The sequence below is a fragment of the Eubalaena glacialis genome, unplaced genomic scaffold (assembly GCF_028564815.1).
Source record: "Eubalaena glacialis isolate mEubGla1 unplaced genomic scaffold, mEubGla1.1.hap2.+ XY scaffold_912, whole genome shotgun sequence".
In the NCBI taxonomy this organism is placed as follows: domain Eukaryota; kingdom Metazoa; phylum Chordata; class Mammalia; order Artiodactyla; family Balaenidae; genus Eubalaena; species Eubalaena glacialis.
Window position 1 is genome coordinate 4,240 of NW_026871817.1, and position 20,244 is coordinate 24,483.

The window sequence follows — 20,244 nt, forward strand, 5'->3', positions numbered from 1 at the left end:
CGACCACAGCGCCATGATCTGGAAGAGGAAAGTCCCTTGGGCAAGGCATGATCCACTCGACTACAACCTTCTGGAAAATTCACCACCACCGATCCACTTCCAGTTGAGCTGTGTGTTTTGGCCTACCAGCACTTCATTTGCTAGCTTCCAGTCTTCTTGCTGGGATGTAGGGACCCCGGGATGGGATGGGGGCGGTGGGGCTATCCTCTGCTGTTGGAAAGTGCTCTCTCTGGGTGTTTGGGGTCGGCTCACCCTGACTGCAAGCTTCTGAGAGCATGGGTTGGGGCTCAGCACATCTCCTCCTGTGGTCCTGGATAGGAACTTCTTCATCGTGACCCCCCCTGGGGGTTCTCCCTGTGGTCCAAAGCACGGCTTGGGGTCATTATCAGCCCTGAAATCTCCAAACACCGCCTCAGAGGTGCACCCTCTGCCTCCCTCCTTCCTGGCCGCATCCCGATTCCACACCTGTCTGACTCGCTCTCTCTCTTCTCTGTGCTTGTGTGTGCTCTTCCGTCTTCTCCATGATTCTCTCCTCCTCCTCCTCTGCAGTACACGCGTTCCATGGCACTGGGTTCGCTTTTCCTTCTTAAACCCCTTTTGGCTCCGGTCAGTGCTTCTGTTCTTGGGAAGTCTTGGCCATCCCCTATTTCCATTGCTTTGCTTTGTTCTGTTTTTCACCTCATCAAGGACCTTCCATTCCCGGTCCGGACTGGGCATTTCCCTTCTGTGTCTTTCACCTAGGATGGAACGTCTGTTCCTATTTCTTTCAGCATGATCTGCATCCCAGGAAATGCACCACACTCCCCTTTGTTTTCTGATGAGTTTTGGCAGACTCGCCTGGAACTGGGTTGCTGCCACCACCAGAACCTTGAGCGCTGGAGGGCGCGGAACGAGAAAGCCTTTGAAAAAACGGAGAATGAAAATCACTGGGGCCTGGAAAAAATGGCTGTCGTTCCACTGTGGTTCTTTTGAGAAGAGCTAGAGCCCTGTCGTGATGATCACCACGATGGGGGTGGCAATGGACTGACACGGAGATTTGCAGTGAGTGCCCGCCTCCCTCCCTCACCCCACCCATGCCCACCGGGGTATGTGCCTGGGTTGGGACTCAAACACAGCTGCCGTCAAGGTCCAGACCCCAGGTACCCCACCCCCAAGTTCTCCTGGCCCTTTGCCCTAAGACACACACCGACACACAGACACAGAGACAGACAGACAGACACACACACACACACACACACACACACACACACACACACACACACACACAGGGCGCCTTGCCCAGAATCAAACTCGGACAGGCATACCTGCCAACACACCTGGCTCTTACTACACTGTTAGAAGCCTGTCTCTTCTAGCTTCTCTAACATCTGCTAGCTGCCACAAGTGTGGTCTCAAAAGTTCCCCTCTTGCACCTCTGTAGTCATTTTGGACCCCAACCAAGCCTTGCTTCACAAGCACCCTTACTTTGGAGCAGTTCCAATCCGAATTCTTGACGCACAACTCATGGAACTAACTATGGCCTGGGAGGTTTTGCCTTCAGAACCTTCCTCCGTTTTGTAGTGCAGCAGAACATCATTCAAGTGCCTCCTGAATCTGCGTCTCCCAGGCTAGGCTGCGGTCCTAAGAAGCCCCAGTGGAATGCCTCTGCCTCAATCGGGTCTTCTTCTCTGTACCTCTGTTTCACCGTAGGCTTTGCCTGGTTTCTTCAAGAGAGGCACACAGGGGACAGAAATCTGTCAGCGGAGCCCCTACTGAGGAAAGGGCACTGGGTCCTGGGACGCCTCTGAGATGCATTCCTGATCGCCCCTGTTGCAGGAGGAAGGTGTCAGGCAACCGGTGTGCCTGAAAGAGAGCTAGGGTCCTTGGGGAGGGAGCACCCTCCTCAGCCTAGCCCAGGTACTTGAGGGAGGGTGGTGGTTTGGGGGGGGGTGGTGGTGGTGGTGGTCGTGGTGGTGGGGTGTGTGTGTGGAAGAGATGGGTTAGGGGTGCTGGGGAGCGGAAACGGCAGGGAGAAGGGGCTTCCGACACATTCCTGGAGAGCCCTGGAAGAGGCAGGGGCCCCGCCTAGTGCAGGCCCAGGGCATGGGCCTCCTCTGCCCAAGTCTAAGGGAGGGACCACCCTCAGGGGCCAGTGGATTTTTGGCAACAGACCATCCCTTGGAGCGGGACTCGGGGATCTTCATCGCGCCCCACCTCGCCGCATTTCACTCTGCACCCCTCTCTCACTGGCTGCAATTTCCACTCACCCCGAACCAGATCTGGGTCCACAGACGTCCCCGCTGTATCTATCTGCGCCTCACCACCAGGTCCAGCTGCTGCTGCCGAGAACGCGACATAGGCCCAGATATCTGGGCTGTGGGTAACCTAAGGAAAGAGGGTGCTGGCGCACCCTCCCTACTGTCCCCCAGGTGGTTGCCCCAGAACAATACCCCGGCCCGTCCCTCCAAGGGAAACCACCTGCCCCAGCCTTCAGTTGCAGAACCAAACCTCAGAAGGAGAGAACCCAAGAGAAATATCAACATGTGACTGGAATTGATGAAATCACCCTCTTGACCTCTCCTGAACCCGAGCCTCATTATACGCTCACTGGACTCCAGTTAGCCTGATGGGAAACACCTGACCACAGGGAAGGAAGGAAAAGAAGAAGATGGGACCACGGTTCCAGGGAGAAGAACCCCGCCTCTTCCCAGAAAACCAATACCCATGCCTCCGCCTCACGAACGAACCCTACCTTTAAACTTCCTGCCTTGTGAGCCCCCAGAGGAGAAGTTGATTGGTGAGCCAAGCCCTCGACTCGGGCGTGTGCTGTTAGTATCTCAGCCTGCGTTTCCTTGATGGCAGTGGGAATCCAACAGGGAAAGAAACTTCCCCGCTGAGGCCGGGAGCTTCGGTTGGGCTGGGACCTAAGGGGAGGCGTCCATACGACCAACTCGGGAAGGCCGCCTCTCACCGTGGCCGCTCGGCCCTCCTGTCGTCCTTCTGGCTGGTGGAGCTGAAGCCGGTCCTCCAGGCGCGCATGCGCAGGCGACCAGGCCGCGAGGCCTGGCTGCGCCTCGGGCACGGTTGCTAAGCGACTTGTCTCTGAGGGGTGGGCGACACGTTGGCTGGCTGGCTGGCTGGCGGGCTGGCGGGCGGGCGCAGGCGCGGGCCGTGTCCGGTGCTCTAGGAAGGGCCTGGGGCCTAGGTCTTCCAGTGGTCCGGCAGACCGACAGACGGAAGGAAGGGTGGGCGGATCCACGGCTCGATGGAAGGTTGGAGGAATATACGGACGGACTGTTGGGGCCCCGCAGAGTGGAGGAAAGCCCTGCCGAGGGGCGGCAAGCGGAGGGGAGGGGAGGGTAGGGGCGGTGAAGGGCGGGGAGGGGAGGGGAGAAGGAGGCGGGGAGAGGTTGCGAGCCTAGCGTGGAAGAATGGCGGAAAGAAGCGGTTTTCCACAGTTTCCTGCAAAGCAATGGAAGCGGCAGAGAACCCGCCCAGTGTGACGCCAGGGCACGGGCGGCCTCTGCCCATGTCTAGGGGAGGTACCGCTCTCTCTCCGGGTCAGTGGGTTTCTCGGCGACGTGACCGTCATTTTGAGCGGGGACATGGGGACCTTCATGCCGCTCGCCGCCTCACCAGGCACCAGATTCCAAACCACGCCCCCTTTCTCCATACAGTGGACTCCATCACCTCCCACCTAGATCCGGATTTGGGTCCACTTGGCGTCTCGCCACCAGTTCCAGCCATCAGTGTGGGGGCAGTGGTTCGAAGATGTCGACAGACACAGACTCTGAGATCCGGGACGTCAGTAACGTGAGGAGAGGAAGGCTGGCGCACCCTCCGTACTTCCCGCCATCTCCCTCTGTTCTCTCTCTCCTTCCCCGTCCCTACCCAGCTCACTCACCGGAGTTGAAGCCAGCCCTCCAACTGCGTGAGCGTGAGCGCGCGGGGCACGGGCTGGGGGTGGGGTTGGGGGGGTGGAGTGGGAGGCTGACCTCACAATGACTAGCAGGTTTGCTAAGGGTTGGGTCTGTTAGGCTCTAGGGATCCGGAGCGCCCTTTGTCGCTTGGCAGGTACAGGTGAAAGCTGTGTCCGGTGCTCTCTGAAGGGCCTGGGGCCTGTGACTTCCAGTGGTCCAGTGGATGGATGGATGGATGGATGGATGGATGCATGCACGGAAGGACGGATGGATGGGATGAAAGCAGTGTTCCCATGTTGGGGTACAGGGAAGTCATGCTGGCTCTCACATGATTTCTATGCTAACTGCAACAGCCTGTTTTGTGGCCTCTTAAACATACATTGTACATGTGCTTTCATCGTTACAGAAAAGCGTGCACTGTCCAGAAATAAAGACGTCCTTTTTCAAGATACACATAAAATGCCTCCCTTACCTGGACGCCAGTGCTACTAGTCGTCCGATGAGAAGGCTCCTTTGGCAGGCGCCAAGGCCATGCTGATTCGCGGTCTATGTGCTCATCTGTCTCTTTTGGAAACAAGAAGACAAGGAATGGACCCCTGACGCGATAGAGGTTCTCTGCCCTCACATATAAAACTAGGCTGAAAGTCATGCTTCTCCAGAGCAGTTCCTCCGAGCCCTGTGAGAGGCTGTCTCCCGCGCTCGAGTCCTCCGTTTGGCTCCAATAACTCTTTTCTTTTCCTATTATGGATTCTTTGTTGATGACTATCCTCATCAGATGGATGTATGGTTCAAAAAGCAAGAAGGACTGACGGATGAGTAGATGGACGGATTGTTGGGGCTCCCAAGAGTGGAGGAAAGGCCGGCCCGGGCCAGCCCAGGCTTACCAAGCAGGATGGAGTGGGAGGGGGGGCGGGTGAGGGGTGGGGGGAGAAGTTGGGGGCTAGTTGGGAAGAACTGCGCGGAGTAGGGCCTTGCAATCACATCCCTGCGAGGCACTGGGAGAGGCAGAGGCAGGGACCCCCGTCTCACCCGCCACCCGAAACCAGTGTGGCACCAGGGCATGGGCCTCCTCTGCCCACGTCTAGGGGAGCTACCACTTTCGGGGTCAGTGGATTTTCTGGTGACACGACCACAGTTCACAGTTCGAGCCGGGACTCTGCGATGTTCCTCGCCCCCGCCTCACCAGATGGCATCCCACACCCTCCTCCCATTTGACACCATTCCCACCCATGCCGATCCAGATTTGGATCCACAGAGGTACCCGGCGTGCCTTGGTCTGGCCACCAGCTTCGGCAGCCACTGGCGGAGACGGTGGCACAGACCCAGAGATCTAGGATGTCCAGAACCTGGGGACCGGAGGGCTGGCGCACCCTCCCTACATCCCTCGCTGCCCTCCGTCCTCCTCTCTCCCCTCCCTGGGCTCTGACAGCCAGCCTTCTACTGGTGGAAGCCTGCCCTCCGACCAGGCGGGCGCGGACAATCGCCTTGGTTGCCCCGGGTTTCCCGTTTGTTGCCCTGGCGGGTTACTCAGCAAACGGGGGCGGGGCTCTCCGTGACGCGGGCGCGCCCTCTGGCGGCTGGCCGGGCTAGGGGCAGGCGCCGCCGGCGGCCCCCGTGCCTTTGGAAGAAGCCCGGGCCCCCATCCTCCAGTGCGTCCAGCACATGGATGGAAGCAAGGATAAATGAGCGGATGGAAGGACGCAAGGAAGGGAGGGAGGAAGAAAGGGAGGGAGGAAGGAAGAAGGAAGGCTACATAAATGGATAGTTGCGGAGTGCAGAGTGGAATAAGGCCAGGCCGGGCCAGGCTGACCAAGCAGGATCAGGAGCCTAGTGGTGGTATCCCTTGCTCAGGTCAATCCTCAGTGTGTGCCTGGGACTGTCCCGGAAGGGGGACTGCCCTGTGAGCTGGACAGGGGACTGACTGTGGGCTTCTGGGGGGCTTTGCTCCCTCGTGGGCTTCAGCGCCTGCAGCCAGAGCCAGAGCCAGAGCCAGAGCCAGAGCCAGAGCCAGAGCCAGAGCCCGAGCCAGAGCCCGAGCCTGAGCCCAGGCCCAAGGAACTGCCGTGCCCGTGGAGGGATGGGGCTTGTCTGAGGAGCCCGGGACTCCCTGCAGTCCCCATTTCCCCCCCACTCACCACCACCCCACCCCACCCCACCCCCTCCGTGACAAGGTGGCTCCGTGGCTCTGTCTGGCTGTGTGGCTCAGTGGGATTCTTGTTTCCTTCCTTATCGCTTTTCCTGGCTTTTCTTCAAATGTGCCTGACTTGCCATGTCCTGGGAACAGCACGTGGAAGGAAGCCCCTCTGCATCCTGAGAGGCACCCTTCCACACCCAAAAACACAAGGAATCTCTATGAGGAACTCATGATACACTTGCAGGAAAGATGCCGAAAGTCATGCTCATGATGCGAATGCCCCAAATCCCACCCCCACCCGAGCCCCTTTCCCCCAGCGCTCAACTCACCTAACCCGACCACAGCGCCATGATCTGGAAGAGGAAAGTCCCTTGGGCAAGGCATGATCCACTCGACTACAACCTTCTGGAAAATTCACCACCACCGATCCACTTCCAGTTGAGCTGTGTGTTTTGGCCTACCAGCACTTCATTTGCTAGCTTCCAGTCTTCTTGCTGGGATGTAGGGACCCCGGGATGGGATGGGGGCGGTGGGGCTATCCTCTGCTGTTGGAAAGTGCTCTCTCTGGGTGTTTGGGGTCGGCTCACCCTGACTGCAAGCTTCTGAGAGCATGGGTTGGGGCTCAGCACATCTCCTCCTGTGGTCCTGGATAGGAACTTCTTCATCGTGACCCCCCCTGGGGGTTCTCCCTGTGGTCCAAAGCACGGCTTGGGGTCATTATCAGCCCTGAAATCTCCAAACACCGCCTCAGAGGTGCACCCTCTGCCTCCCTCCTTCCTGGCCGCATCCCGATTCCACACCTGTCTGACTCGCTCTCTCTCTTCTCTGTGCTTGTGTGTGCTCTTCCGTCTTCTCCATGATTCTCTCCTCCTCCTCCTCTGCAGTACACGCGTTCCATGGCACTGGGTTCGCTTTTCCTTCTTAAACCCCTTTTGGCTCCGGTCAGTGCTTCTGTTCTTGGGAAGTCTTGGCCATCCCCTATTTCCATTGCTTTGCTTTGTTCTGTTTTTCACCTCATCAAGGACCTTCCATTCCCGGTCCGGACTGGGCATTTCCCTTCTGTGTCTTTCACCTAGGATGGAACGTCTGTTCCTATTTCTTTCAGCATGATCTGCATCCCAGGAAATGCACCACACTCCCCTTTGTTTTCTGATGAGTTTTGGCAGACTCGCCTGGAACTGGGTTGCTGCCACCACCAGAACCTTGAGCGCTGGAGGGCGCGGAACGAGAAAGCCTTTGAAAAAACGGAGAATGAAAATCACTGGGGCCTGGAAAAAATGGCTGTCGTTCCACTGTGGTTCTTTTGAGAAGAGCTAGAGCCCTGTCGTGATGATCACCACGATGGGGGTGGCAATGGACTGACACGGAGATTTGCAGTGAGTGCCCGCCTCCCTCCCTCACCCCACCCATGCCCACCGGGGTATGTGCCTGGGTTGGGACTCAAACACAGCTGCCGTCAAGGTCCAGACCCCAGGTACCCCACCCCCAAGTTCTCCTGGCCCTTTGCCCTAAGACACACACCGACACACAGACACAGAGACAGACAGACAGACACACACACACACACACACACACACACACACACACACACACACACACACAGGGCGCCTTGCCCAGAATCAAACTCGGACAGGCATACCTGCCAACACACCTGGCTCTTACTACACTGTTAGAAGCCTGTCTCTTCTAGCTTCTCTAACATCTGCTAGCTGCCACAAGTGTGGTCTCAAAAGTTCCCCTCTTGCACCTCTGTAGTCATTTTGGACCCCAACCAAGCCTTGCTTCACAAGCACCCTTACTTTGGAGCAGTTCCAATCCGAATTCTTGACGCACAACTCATGGAACTAACTATGGCCTGGGAGGTTTTGCCTTCAGAACCTTCCTCCGTTTTGTAGTGCAGCAGAACATCATTCAAGTGCCTCCTGAATCTGCGTCTCCCAGGCTAGGCTGCGGTCCTAAGAAGCCCCAGTGGAATGCCTCTGCCTCAATCGGGTCTTCTTCTCTGTACCTCTGTTTCACCGTAGGCTTTGCCTGGTTTCTTCAAGAGAGGCACACAGGGGACAGAAATCTGTCAGCGGAGCCCCTACTGAGGAAAGGGCACTGGGTCCTGGGACGCCTCTGAGATGCATTCCTGATCGCCCCTGTTGCAGGAGGAAGGTGTCAGGCAACCGGTGTGCCTGAAAGAGAGCTAGGGTCCTTGGGGAGGGAGCACCCTCCTCAGCCTAGCCCAGGTACTTGAGGGAGGGTGGTGGTTTGGGGGGGGGTGGTGGTGGTGGTGGTCGTGGTGGTGGGGTGTGTGTGTGGAAGAGATGGGTTAGGGGTGCTGGGGAGCGGAAACGGCAGGGAGAAGGGGCTTCCGACACATTCCTGGAGAGCCCTGGAAGAGGCAGGGGCCCCGCCTAGTGCAGGCCCAGGGCATGGGCCTCCTCTGCCCAAGTCTAAGGGAGGGACCACCCTCAGGGGCCAGTGGATTTTTGGCAACAGACCATCCCTTGGAGCGGGACTCGGGGATCTTCATCGCGCCCCACCTCGCCGCATTTCACTCTGCACCCCTCTCTCACTGGCTGCAATTTCCACTCACCCCGAACCAGATCTGGGTCCACAGACGTCCCCGCTGTATCTATCTGCGCCTCACCACCAGGTCCAGCTGCTGCTGCCGAGAACGCGACATAGGCCCAGATATCTGGGCTGTGGGTAACCTAAGGAAAGAGGGTGCTGGCGCACCCTCCCTACTGTCCCCCAGGTGGTTGCCCCAGAACAATACCCCGGCCCGTCCCTCCAAGGGAAACCACCTGCCCCAGCCTTCAGTTGCAGAACCAAACCTCAGAAGGAGAGAACCCAAGAGAAATATCAACATGTGACTGGAATTGATGAAATCACCCTCTTGACCTCTCCTGAACCCGAGCCTCATTATACGCTCACTGGACTCCAGTTAGCCTGATGGGAAACACCTGACCACAGGGAAGGAAGGAAAAGAAGAAGATGGGACCACGGTTCCAGGGAGAAGAACCCCGCCTCTTCCCAGAAAACCAATACCCATGCCTCCGCCTCACGAACGAACCCTACCTTTAAACTTCCTGCCTTGTGAGCCCCCAGAGGAGAAGTTGATTGGTGAGCCAAGCCCTCGACTCGGGCGTGTGCTGTTAGTATCTCAGCCTGCGTTTCCTTGATGGCAGTGGGAATCCAACAGGGAAAGAAACTTCCCCGCTGAGGCCGGGAGCTTCGGTTGGGCTGGGACCTAAGGGGAGGCGTCCATACGACCAACTCGGGAAGGCCGCCTCTCACCGTGGCCGCTCGGCCCTCCTGTCGTCCTTCTGGCTGGTGGAGCTGAAGCCGGTCCTCCAGGCGCGCATGCGCAGGCGACCAGGCCGCGAGGCCTGGCTGCGCCTCGGGCACGGTTGCTAAGCGACTTGTCTCTGAGGGGTGGGCGACACGTTGGCTGGCTGGCTGGCTGGCGGGCTGGCGGGCGGGCGCAGGCGCGGGCCGTGTCCGGTGCTCTAGGAAGGGCCTGGGGCCTAGGTCTTCCAGTGGTCCGGCAGACCGACAGACGGAAGGAAGGGTGGGCGGATCCACGGCTCGATGGAAGGTTGGAGGAATATACGGACGGACTGTTGGGGCCCCGCAGAGTGGAGGAAAGCCCTGCCGAGGGGCGGCAAGCGGAGGGGAGGGGAGGGTAGGGGCGGTGAAGGGCGGGGAGGGGAGGGGAGAAGGAGGCGGGGAGAGGTTGCGAGCCTAGCGTGGAAGAATGGCGGAAAGAAGCGGTTTTCCACAGTTTCCTGCAAAGCAATGGAAGCGGCAGAGAACCCGCCCAGTGTGACGCCAGGGCACGGGCGGCCTCTGCCCATGTCTAGGGGAGGTACCGCTCTCTCTCCGGGTCAGTGGGTTTCTCGGCGACGTGACCGTCATTTTGAGCGGGGACATGGGGACCTTCATGCCGCTCGCCGCCTCACCAGGCACCAGATTCCAAACCACGCCCCCTTTCTCCATACAGTGGACTCCATCACCTCCCACCTAGATCCGGATTTGGGTCCACTTGGCGTCTCGCCACCAGTTCCAGCCATCAGTGTGGGGGCAGTGGTTCGAAGATGTCGACAGACACAGACTCTGAGATCCGGGACGTCAGTAACGTGAGGAGAGGAAGGCTGGCGCACCCTCCGTACTTCCCGCCATCTCCCTCTGTTCTCTCTCTCCTTCCCCGTCCCTACCCAGCTCACTCACCGGAGTTGAAGCCAGCCCTCCAACTGCGTGAGCGTGAGCGCGCGGGGCACGGGCTGGGGGTGGGGTTGGGGGGGTGGAGTGGGAGGCTGACCTCACAATGACTAGCAGGTTTGCTAAGGGTTGGGTCTGTTAGGCTCTAGGGATCCGGAGCGCCCTTTGTCGCTTGGCAGGTACAGGTGAAAGCTGTGTCCGGTGCTCTCTGAAGGGCCTGGGGCCTGTGACTTCCAGTGGTCCAGTGGATGGATGGATGGATGGATGGATGGATGCATGCACGGAAGGACGGATGGATGGGATGAAAGCAGTGTTCCCATGTTGGGGTACAGGGAAGTCATGCTGGCTCTCACATGATTTCTATGCTAACTGCAACAGCCTGTTTTGTGGCCTCTTAAACATACATTGTACATGTGCTTTCATCGTTACAGAAAAGCGTGCACTGTCCAGAAATAAAGACGTCCTTTTTCAAGATACACATAAAATGCCTCCCTTACCTGGACGCCAGTGCTACTAGTCGTCCGATGAGAAGGCTCCTTTGGCAGGCGCCAAGGCCATGCTGATTCGCGGTCTATGTGCTCATCTGTCTCTTTTGGAAACAAGAAGACAAGGAATGGACCCCTGACGCGATAGAGGTTCTCTGCCCTCACATATAAAACTAGGCTGAAAGTCATGCTTCTCCAGAGCAGTTCCTCCGAGCCCTGTGAGAGGCTGTCTCCCGCGCTCGAGTCCTCCGTTTGGCTCCAATAACTCTTTTCTTTTCCTATTATGGATTCTTTGTTGATGACTATCCTCATCAGATGGATGTATGGTTCAAAAAGCAAGAAGGACTGACGGATGAGTAGATGGACGGATTGTTGGGGCTCCCAAGAGTGGAGGAAAGGCCGGCCCGGGCCAGCCCAGGCTTACCAAGCAGGATGGAGTGGGAGGGGGGGCGGGTGAGGGGTGGGGGGAGAAGTTGGGGGCTAGTTGGGAAGAACTGCGCGGAGTAGGGCCTTGCAATCACATCCCTGCGAGGCACTGGGAGAGGCAGAGGCAGGGACCCCCGTCTCACCCGCCACCCGAAACCAGTGTGGCACCAGGGCATGGGCCTCCTCTGCCCACGTCTAGGGGAGCTACCACTTTCGGGGTCAGTGGATTTTCTGGTGACACGACCACAGTTCACAGTTCGAGCCGGGACTCTGCGATGTTCCTCGCCCCCGCCTCACCAGATGGCATCCCACACCCTCCTCCCATTTGACACCATTCCCACCCATGCCGATCCAGATTTGGATCCACAGAGGTACCCGGCGTGCCTTGGTCTGGCCACCAGCTTCGGCAGCCACTGGCGGAGACGGTGGCACAGACCCAGAGATCTAGGATGTCCAGAACCTGGGGACCGGAGGGCTGGCGCACCCTCCCTACATCCCTCGCTGCCCTCCGTCCTCCTCTCTCCCCTCCCTGGGCTCTGACAGCCAGCCTTCTACTGGTGGAAGCCTGCCCTCCGACCAGGCGGGCGCGGACAATCGCCTTGGTTGCCCCGGGTTTCCCGTTTGTTGCCCTGGCGGGTTACTCAGCAAACGGGGGCGGGGCTCTCCGTGACGCGGGCGCGCCCTCTGGCGGCTGGCCGGGCTAGGGGCAGGCGCCGCCGGCGGCCCCCGTGCCTTTGGAAGAAGCCCGGGCCCCCATCCTCCAGTGCGTCCAGCACATGGATGGAAGCAAGGATAAATGAGCGGATGGAAGGACGCAAGGAAGGGAGGGAGGAAGAAAGGGAGGGAGGAAGGAAGAAGGAAGGCTACATAAATGGATAGTTGCGGAGTGCAGAGTGGAATAAGGCCAGGCCGGGCCAGGCTGACCAAGCAGGATCAGGAGCCTAGTGGTGGTATCCCTTGCTCAGGTCAATCCTCAGTGTGTGCCTGGGACTGTCCCGGAAGGGGGACTGCCCTGTGAGCTGGACAGGGGACTGACTGTGGGCTTCTGGGGGGCTTTGCTCCCTCGTGGGCTTCAGCGCCTGCAGCCAGAGCCAGAGCCAGAGCCAGAGCCAGAGCCAGAGCCAGAGCCAGAGCCCGAGCCAGAGCCCGAGCCTGAGCCCAGGCCCAAGGAACTGCCGTGCCCGTGGAGGGATGGGGCTTGTCTGAGGAGCCCGGGACTCCCTGCAGTCCCCATTTCCCCCCCACTCACCACCACCCCACCCCACCCCACCCCCTCCGTGACAAGGTGGCTCCGTGGCTCTGTCTGGCTGTGTGGCTCAGTGGGATTCTTGTTTCCTTCCTTATCGCTTTTCCTGGCTTTTCTTCAAATGTGCCTGACTTGCCATGTCCTGGGAACAGCACGTGGAAGGAAGCCCCTCTGCATCCTGAGAGGCACCCTTCCACACCCAAAAACACAAGGAATCTCTATGAGGAACTCATGATACACTTGCAGGAAAGATGCCGAAAGTCATGCTCATGATGCGAATGCCCCAAATCCCACCCCCACCCGAGCCCCTTTCCCCCAGCGCTCAACTCACCTAACCCGACCACAGCGCCATGATCTGGAAGAGGAAAGTCCCTTGGGCAAGGCATGATCCACTCGACTACAACCTTCTGGAAAATTCACCACCACCGATCCACTTCCAGTTGAGCTGTGTGTTTTGGCCTACCAGCACTTCATTTGCTAGCTTCCAGTCTTCTTGCTGGGATGTAGGGACCCCGGGATGGGATGGGGGCGGTGGGGCTATCCTCTGCTGTTGGAAAGTGCTCTCTCTGGGTGTTTGGGGTCGGCTCACCCTGACTGCAAGCTTCTGAGAGCATGGGTTGGGGCTCAGCACATCTCCTCCTGTGGTCCTGGATAGGAACTTCTTCATCGTGACCCCCCCTGGGGGTTCTCCCTGTGGTCCAAAGCACGGCTTGGGGTCATTATCAGCCCTGAAATCTCCAAACACCGCCTCAGAGGTGCACCCTCTGCCTCCCTCCTTCCTGGCCGCATCCCGATTCCACACCTGTCTGACTCGCTCTCTCTCTTCTCTGTGCTTGTGTGTGCTCTTCCGTCTTCTCCATGATTCTCTCCTCCTCCTCCTCTGCAGTACACGCGTTCCATGGCACTGGGTTCGCTTTTCCTTCTTAAACCCCTTTTGGCTCCGGTCAGTGCTTCTGTTCTTGGGAAGTCTTGGCCATCCCCTATTTCCATTGCTTTGCTTTGTTCTGTTTTTCACCTCATCAAGGACCTTCCATTCCCGGTCCGGACTGGGCATTTCCCTTCTGTGTCTTTCACCTAGGATGGAACGTCTGTTCCTATTTCTTTCAGCATGATCTGCATCCCAGGAAATGCACCACACTCCCCTTTGTTTTCTGATGAGTTTTGGCAGACTCGCCTGGAACTGGGTTGCTGCCACCACCAGAACCTTGAGCGCTGGAGGGCGCGGAACGAGAAAGCCTTTGAAAAAACGGAGAATGAAAATCACTGGGGCCTGGAAAAAATGGCTGTCGTTCCACTGTGGTTCTTTTGAGAAGAGCTAGAGCCCTGTCGTGATGATCACCACGATGGGGGTGGCAATGGACTGACACGGAGATTTGCAGTGAGTGCCCGCCTCCCTCCCTCACCCCACCCATGCCCACCGGGGTATGTGCCTGGGTTGGGACTCAAACACAGCTGCCGTCAAGGTCCAGACCCCAGGTACCCCACCCCCAAGTTCTCCTGGCCCTTTGCCCTAAGACACACACCGACACACAGACACAGAGACAGACAGACAGACACACACACACACACACACACACACACACACACACACACACACACACAGGGCGCCTTGCCCAGAATCAAACTCGGACAGGCATACCTGCCAACACACCTGGCTCTTACTACACTGTTAGAAGCCTGTCTCTTCTAGCTTCTCTAACATCTGCTAGCTGCCACAAGTGTGGTCTCAAAAGTTCCCCTCTTGCACCTCTGTAGTCATTTTGGACCCCAACCAAGCCTTGCTTCACAAGCACCCTTACTTTGGAGCAGTTCCAATCCGAATTCTTGACGCACAACTCATGGAACTAACTATGGCCTGGGAGGTTTTGCCTTCAGAACCTTCCTCCGTTTTGTAGTGCAGCAGAACATCATTCAAGTGCCTCCTGAATCTGCGTCTCCCAGGCTAGGCTGCGGTCCTAAGAAGCCCCAGTGGAATGCCTCTGCCTCAATCGGGTCTTCTTCTCTGTACCTCTGTTTCACCGTAGGCTTTGCCTGGTTTCTTCAAGAGAGGCACACAGGGGACAGAAATCTGTCAGCGGAGCCCCTACTGAGGAAAGGGCACTGGGTCCTGGGACGCCTCTGAGATGCATTCCTGATCGCCCCTGTTGCAGGAGGAAGGTGTCAGGCAACCGGTGTGCCTGAAAGAGAGCTAGGGTCCTTGGGGAGGGAGCACCCTCCTCAGCCTAGCCCAGGTACTTGAGGGAGGGTGGTGGTTTGGGGGGGGGTGGTGGTGGTGGTGGTCGTGGTGGTGGGGTGTGTGTGTGGAAGAGATGGGTTAGGGGTGCTGGGGAGCGGAAACGGCAGGGAGAAGGGGCTTCCGACACATTCCTGGAGAGCCCTGGAAGAGGCAGGGGCCCCGCCTAGTGCAGGCCCAGGGCATGGGCCTCCTCTGCCCAAGTCTAAGGGAGGGACCACCCTCAGGGGCCAGTGGATTTTTGGCAACAGACCATCCCTTGGAGCGGGACTCGGGGATCTTCATCGCGCCCCACCTCGCCGCATTTCACTCTGCACCCCTCTCTCACTGGCTGCAATTTCCACTCACCCCGAACCAGATCTGGGTCCACAGACGTCCCCGCTGTATCTATCTGCGCCTCACCACCAGGTCCAGCTGCTGCTGCCGAGAACGCGACATAGGCCCAGATATCTGGGCTGTGGGTAACCTAAGGAAAGAGGGTGCTGGCGCACCCTCCCTACTGTCCCCCAGGTGGTTGCCCCAGAACAATACCCCGGCCCGTCCCTCCAAGGGAAACCACCTGCCCCAGCCTTCAGTTGCAGAACCAAACCTCAGAAGGAGAGAACCCAAGAGAAATATCAACATGTGACTGGAATTGATGAAATCACCCTCTTGACCTCTCCTGAACCCGAGCCTCATTATACGCTCACTGGACTCCAGTTAGCCTGATGGGAAACACCTGACCACAGGGAAGGAAGGAAAAGAAGAAGATGGGACCACGGTTCCAGGGAGAAGAACCCCGCCTCTTCCCAGAAAACCAATACCCATGCCTCCGCCTCACGAACGAACCCTACCTTTAAACTTCCTGCCTTGTGAGCCCCCAGAGGAGAAGTTGATTGGTGAGCCAAGCCCTCGACTCGGGCGTGTGCTGTTAGTATCTCAGCCTGCGTTTCCTTGATGGCAGTGGGAATCCAACAGGGAAAGAAACTTCCCCGCTGAGGCCGGGAGCTTCGGTTGGGCTGGGACCTAAGGGGAGGCGTCCATACGACCAACTCGGGAAGGCCGCCTCTCACCGTGGCCGCTCGGCCCTCCTGTCGTCCTTCTGGCTGGTGGAGCTGAAGCCGGTCCTCCAGGCGCGCATGCGCAGGCGACCAGGCCGCGAGGCCTGGCTGCGCCTCGGGCACGGTTGCTAAGCGACTTGTCTCTGAGGGGTGGGCGACACGTTGGCTGGCTGGCTGGCTGGCGGGCTGGCGGGCGGGCGCAGGCGCGGGCCGTGTCCGGTGCTCTAGGAAGGGCCTGGGGCCTAGGTCTTCCAGTGGTCCGGCAGACCGACAGACGGAAGGAAGGGTGGGCGGATCCACGGCTCGATGGAAGGTTGGAGGAATATACGGACGGACTGTTGGGGCCCCGCAGAGTGGAGGAAAGCCCTGCCGAGGGGCGGCAAGCGGAGGGGAGGGGAGGGTAGGGGCGGTGAAGGGCGGGGAGGGGAGGGGAGAAGGAGGCGGGGAGAGGTTGCGAGCCTAGCGTGGAAGAATGGCGGAAAGAAGCGGTTTTCCACAGTTTCCTGCAAAGCAATGGAAGCGGCAGAGAACCCGCCCAGTGTGACGCCAGGGCACGGGCGGCCTCTGCCCATGTCTAGGGGAGGTACCGCTCTCTCTCCGGGTCAGTGGATTTCTCGGCGACGTGACCGTCATTTTGAGCGGGGACATGGGGACCTTCATGCCGCTCGCCGCCTCACCAGGCACCAGATTCCAAACCACGCCCCCTTTCTCCATACAGTGGACTCCATCACCTCCCACCTAGATCCGGATTTGGGTCCACTTGGCGTCTCGCCACCAGTTCCAGCCATCAGTGTGGGGGCAGTGGTTCGAAGATGTCGACAGACACAGACTCTGAGATCCGGGACGTCAGTAACGTGAGGAGAGGAAGGCTGGCGCACCCTCCGTACTTCCCGCCATCTCCCTCTGTTCTCTCTCTCCTTCCCCGTCCCTACCCAGCTCACTCACCGGAGTTGAAGCCAGCCCTCCAACTGCGTGAGCGTGAGCGCGCGGGGCACGGGCTGGGGGTGGGGTTGGGGGGGTGGAGTGGGAGGCTGACCTCACAATGACTAGCAGGTTTGCTAAGGGTTGGGTCTGTTAGGCTCTAGGGATCCGGAGCGCCCTTTGTCGCTTGGCAGGTACAGGTGAAAGCTGTGTCCGGTGCTCTCTGAAGGGCCTGGGGCCTGTGACTTCCAGTGGTCCAGTGGATGGATGGATGGATGGATGGATGGATGCATGCACGGAAGGACGGATGGATGGGATGAAAGCAGTGTTCCCATGTTGGGGTACAGGGAAGTCATGCTGGCTCTCACATGATTTCTATGCTAACTGCAACAGCCTGTTTTGTGGCCTCTTAAACATACATTGTACATGTGCTTTCATCGTTACAGAAAAGCGTGCACTGTCCAGAAATAAAGACGTCCTTTTTCAAGATACACATAAAATGCCTCCCTTACCTGGACGCCAGTGCTACTAGTCGTCCGATGAGAAGGCTCCTTTGGCAGGCGCCAAGGCCATGCTGATTCGCGGTCTATGTGCTCATCTGTCTCTTTTGGAAACAAGAAGACAAGGAATGGACCCCTGACGCGATAGAGGTTCTCTGCCCTCACATATAAAACTAGGCTGAAAGTCATGCTTCTCCAGAGCAGTTCCTCCGAGCCCTGTGAGAGGCTGTCTCCCGCGCTCGAGTCCTCCGTTTGGCTCCAATAACTCTTTTCTTTTCCTATTATGGATTCTTTGTTGATGACTATCCTCATCAGATGGATGTATGGTTCAAAAAGCAAGAAGGACTGACGGATGAGTAGATGGACGGATTGTTGGGGCTCCCAAGAGTGGAGGAAAGGCCGGCCCGGGCCAGCCCAGGCTTACCAAGCAGGATGGAGTGGGAGGGGGGGCGGGTGAGGGGTGGGGGGAGAAGTTGGGGGCTAGTTGGGAAGAACTGCGCGGAGTAGGGCCTTGCAATCACATCCCTGCGAGGCACTGGGAGAGGCAGAGGCAGGGACCCCCGTCTCACCCGCCACCCGAAACCAGTGTGGCACCAGGGCATGGGCCTCCTCTGCCCACGTCTAGGGGAGCTACCACTTTCGGGGTCAGTGGATTTTCTGGTGACACGACCACAGTTCACAGTTCGAGCCGGGACTCTGCGATGTTCCTCGCCCCCGCCTCACCAGATGGCATCCCACACCCTCCTCCCATTTGACACCATTCCCACCCATGCCGATCCAGATTTGGATCCACAGAGGTACCCGGCGTGCCTTGGTCTGGCCACCAGCTTCGGCAGCCACTGGCGGAGACGGTGGCACAGACCCAGAGATCTAGGATGTCCAGAACCTGGGGACCGGAGGGCTGGCGCACCCTCCCTACATCCCTCGCTGCCCTCCGTCCTCCTCTCTCCCCTCCCTGGGCTCTGACAGCCAGCCTTCTACTGGTGGAAGCCTGCCCTCCGACCAGGCGGGCGCGGACAATCGCCTTGGTTGCCCCGGGTTTCCCGTTTGTTGCCCTGGCGGGTTACTCAGCAAACGGGGGCGGGGCTCTCCGTGACGCGGGCGCGCCCTCTGGCGGCTGGCCGGGCTAGGGGCAGGCGCCGCCGGCGGCCCCCGTGCCTTTGGAAGAAGCCCGGGCCCCCATCCTCCAGTGCGTCCAGCACATGGATGGAAGCAAGGATAAATGAGCGGATGGAAGGACGCAAGGAAGGGAGGGAGGAAGAAAGGGAGGGAGGAAGGAAGAAGGAAGGCTACATAAATGGATAGTTGCGGAGTGCAGAGTGGAATAAGGCCAGGCCGGGCCAGGCTGACCAAGCAGGATCAGGAGCCTAGTGGTGGTATCCCTTGCTCAGGTCAATCCTCAGTGTGTGCCTGGGACTGTCCCGGAAGGGGGACTGCCCTGTGAGCTGGACAGGGGACTGACTGTGGGCTTCTGGGGGGCTTTGCTCCCTCGTGGGCTTCAGCGCCTGCAGCCAGAGCCAGAGCCAGAGCCAGAGCCAGAGCCAGAGCCAGAGCCAGAGCCCGAGCCAGAGCCCGAGCCTGAGCCCAGGCCCAAGGAACTGCCGTGCCCGTGGAGGGATGGGGCTTGTCTGAGGAGCCCGGGACTCCCTGCAGTCCCCATTTCCCCCCCACTCACCACCACCCCACCCCACCCCACCCCCTCCGTGACAAGGTGGCTCCGTGGCTCTGTCTGGCTGTGTGGCTCAGTGGGATTCTTGTTTCCTTCCTTATCGCTTTTCCTGGCTTTTCTTCAAATGTGCCTGACTTGCCATGTCCTGGGAACAGCACGTGGAAGGAAGCCCCTCTGCATCCTGAGAGGCACCCTTCCACACCCAAAAACACAAGGAATCTCTATGAGGAACTCATGATACACTTGCAGGAAAGATGCCGAAAGTCATGCTCATGATGCGAATGCCCCAAATCCCACCCCCACCCGAGCCCCTTTCCCCCAGCGCTCAACTCACCTAACCCGACCACAGCGCCATGATCTGGAAGAGGAAAGTCCCTTGGGCAAGGCATGATCCACTCGACTACAACCTTCTGGAAAATTCACCACCACCGATCCACTTCCAGTTGAGCTGTGTGTTTTGGCCTACCAGCACTTCATTTGCTAGCTTCCAGTCTTCTTGCTGGGATGTAGGGACCCCGGGATGGGATGGGGGCGGTGGGGCTATCCTCTGCTGTTGGAAAGTGCTCTCTCTGGGTGTTTGGGGTCGGCTCACCCTGACTGCAAGCTTCTGAGAGCATGGGTTGGGGCTCAGCACATCTCCTCCTGTGGTCCTGGATAGGAACTTCTTCATCGTGACCCCCCCTGGGGGTTCTCCCTGTGGTCCAAAGCACGGCTTGGGGTCATTATCAGCCCTGAAATCTCCAAACACCGCCTCAGAGGTGCACCCTCTGCCTCCCTCCTTCCTGGCCGCATCCCGATTCCACACCTGTCTGACTCGCTCTCTCTCTTCTCTGTGCTTGTGTGTGCTCTTCCGTCTTCTCCATGATTCTCTCCTCCTCCTCCTCTGCAGTACACGCGTTCCATGGCACTGGGTTCGCTTTTCCTTCTTAAACCCCTTTTGGCTCCGGTCAGTGCTTCTGTTCTTGGGAAGTCTTGGCCATCCCCTATTTCCATTGCTTTGCTTTGTTCTGTTTTTCACCTCATCAAGGACCTTCCATTCCCGGTCCGGACTGGGCATTTCCCTTCTGTGTCTTTCACCTAGGATGGAACGTCTGTTCCTATTTCTTTCAGCATGATCTGCATCCCAGGAAATGCACCACACTCCCCTTTGTTTTCTGATGAGTTTTGGCAGACTCGCCTGGAACTGGGTTGCTGCCACCACCAGAACCTTGAGCGCTGGAGGGCGCGGAACGAGAAAGCCTTTGAAAAAACGGAGAATGAAAATCACTGGGGCCTGGAAAAAATGGCTGTCGTTCCACTGTGGTTCTTTTGAGAAGAGCTAGAGCCCTGTCGTGATGATCACCACGATGGGGGTGGCAATGGACTGACACGGAGATTTGCAGTGAGTGCCCGCCTCCCTCCCTCACCCCACCCATGCCCACCGGGGTATGTGCCTGGGTTGGGACTCAAACACAGCTGCCGTCAAGGTCCAGACCCCAGGTA

The 20,244-nt window shown here is 58.6% G+C and overlaps 4 protein-coding genes across 4 annotated transcripts in view; all 4 read right to left on the reverse strand.

The window, feature by feature from the left end:
• On the reverse strand, positions 1 to 6,698 carry LOC133083946 (uncharacterized). The gene is made up of 10 exons (XM_061179846.1): positions 6,621 to 6,698; positions 5,770 to 5,864; positions 5,436 to 5,517; positions 5,161 to 5,245; positions 4,784 to 4,894; positions 4,372 to 4,463; positions 3,884 to 3,936; positions 3,616 to 3,676; positions 2,732 to 3,397; positions 1 to 899 (listed from the first exon to the last, which is right to left on the reverse strand). The coding sequence occupies exons 1-10, from the start codon at positions 6,696 to 6,698 to the stop codon at positions 738 to 740; spliced, it is 1,485 nt and encodes a 494-aa protein (XP_061035829.1). The 3' UTR covers positions 1 to 737.
• On the reverse strand, positions 6,369 to 13,066 carry LOC133083947 (uncharacterized). The gene is made up of 10 exons (XM_061179847.1): positions 12,989 to 13,066; positions 12,138 to 12,232; positions 11,804 to 11,885; positions 11,529 to 11,613; positions 11,152 to 11,262; positions 10,740 to 10,831; positions 10,252 to 10,304; positions 9,984 to 10,044; positions 9,100 to 9,765; positions 6,369 to 7,267 (listed from the first exon to the last, which is right to left on the reverse strand). Exons 1-10 carry the CDS (start codon positions 13,064 to 13,066, stop codon positions 7,106 to 7,108), a joined length of 1,485 nt encoding a protein of 494 aa, XP_061035830.1. The 3' UTR covers positions 6,369 to 7,105.
• On the reverse strand, positions 12,737 to 19,432 carry LOC133083948 (uncharacterized). The gene is made up of 10 exons (XM_061179849.1): positions 19,355 to 19,432; positions 18,504 to 18,598; positions 18,170 to 18,251; positions 17,895 to 17,979; positions 17,518 to 17,628; positions 17,106 to 17,197; positions 16,618 to 16,670; positions 16,350 to 16,410; positions 15,466 to 16,131; positions 12,737 to 13,635 (listed from the first exon to the last, which is right to left on the reverse strand). Exons 1-10 carry the CDS (start codon positions 19,430 to 19,432, stop codon positions 13,474 to 13,476), a joined length of 1,485 nt encoding a protein of 494 aa, XP_061035832.1. The 3' UTR covers positions 12,737 to 13,473.
• The window catches only part of LOC133083949 (uncharacterized), a 6,698-nt gene continuing 5,556 nt past the window's right edge, over positions 19,103 to 20,244 (reverse strand). The window contains exon 10 of the mRNA XM_061179850.1: positions 19,103 to 20,001. Within this exon, the coding sequence (XP_061035833.1) occupies positions 19,840 to 20,001 (162 nt within the window). The 3' untranslated portion in view covers positions 19,103 to 19,839. The remainder of the gene's footprint in view (positions 20,002 to 20,244) is intronic.

Coding starts and splice junctions, on each gene's coding strand:
- LOC133083946 (XM_061179846.1), bottom strand. CDS start 6,698: ATGAAGAAGTTCCTATCCAGGACCACAGGAGGAGATGTGCTGAGCCCC. Junction 3,677..3,883: donor GAGGGCTGGCTTCAACTCCG/GTGAGTGAGCTG, acceptor ATCCGGATCTAG/GTGGGAGGTGATGGAGTCCA. Junction 3,398..3,615: donor GGTTTGGAATCTGGTGCCTG/GTGAGGCGGCGA, acceptor CTTCCACGCTAG/GCTCGCAACCTCTCCCCGCC.
- LOC133083947 (XM_061179847.1), bottom strand. CDS start 13,066: ATGAAGAAGTTCCTATCCAGGACCACAGGAGGAGATGTGCTGAGCCCC. Junction 12,233..12,988: donor CTCAGAAGCTTGCAGTCAGG/GTGAGCCGACCC, acceptor CTCTGGCTGCAG/GCGCTGAAGCCCACGAGGGA. Junction 10,305..10,739: donor CTAGTAGCACTGGCGTCCAG/GTAAGGGAGGCA, acceptor CCCCACCCCCAG/CCCGTGCCCCGCGCGCTCAC.
- LOC133083948 (XM_061179849.1), bottom strand. CDS start 19,432: ATGAAGAAGTTCCTATCCAGGACCACAGGAGGAGATGTGCTGAGCCCC. Junction 18,599..19,354: donor CTCAGAAGCTTGCAGTCAGG/GTGAGCCGACCC, acceptor CTCTGGCTGCAG/GCGCTGAAGCCCACGAGGGA. Junction 17,980..18,169: donor TCACGGAGAGCCCCGCCCCC/GTTTGCTGAGTA, acceptor TCCGGTCCCCAG/GTTCTGGACATCCTAGATCT.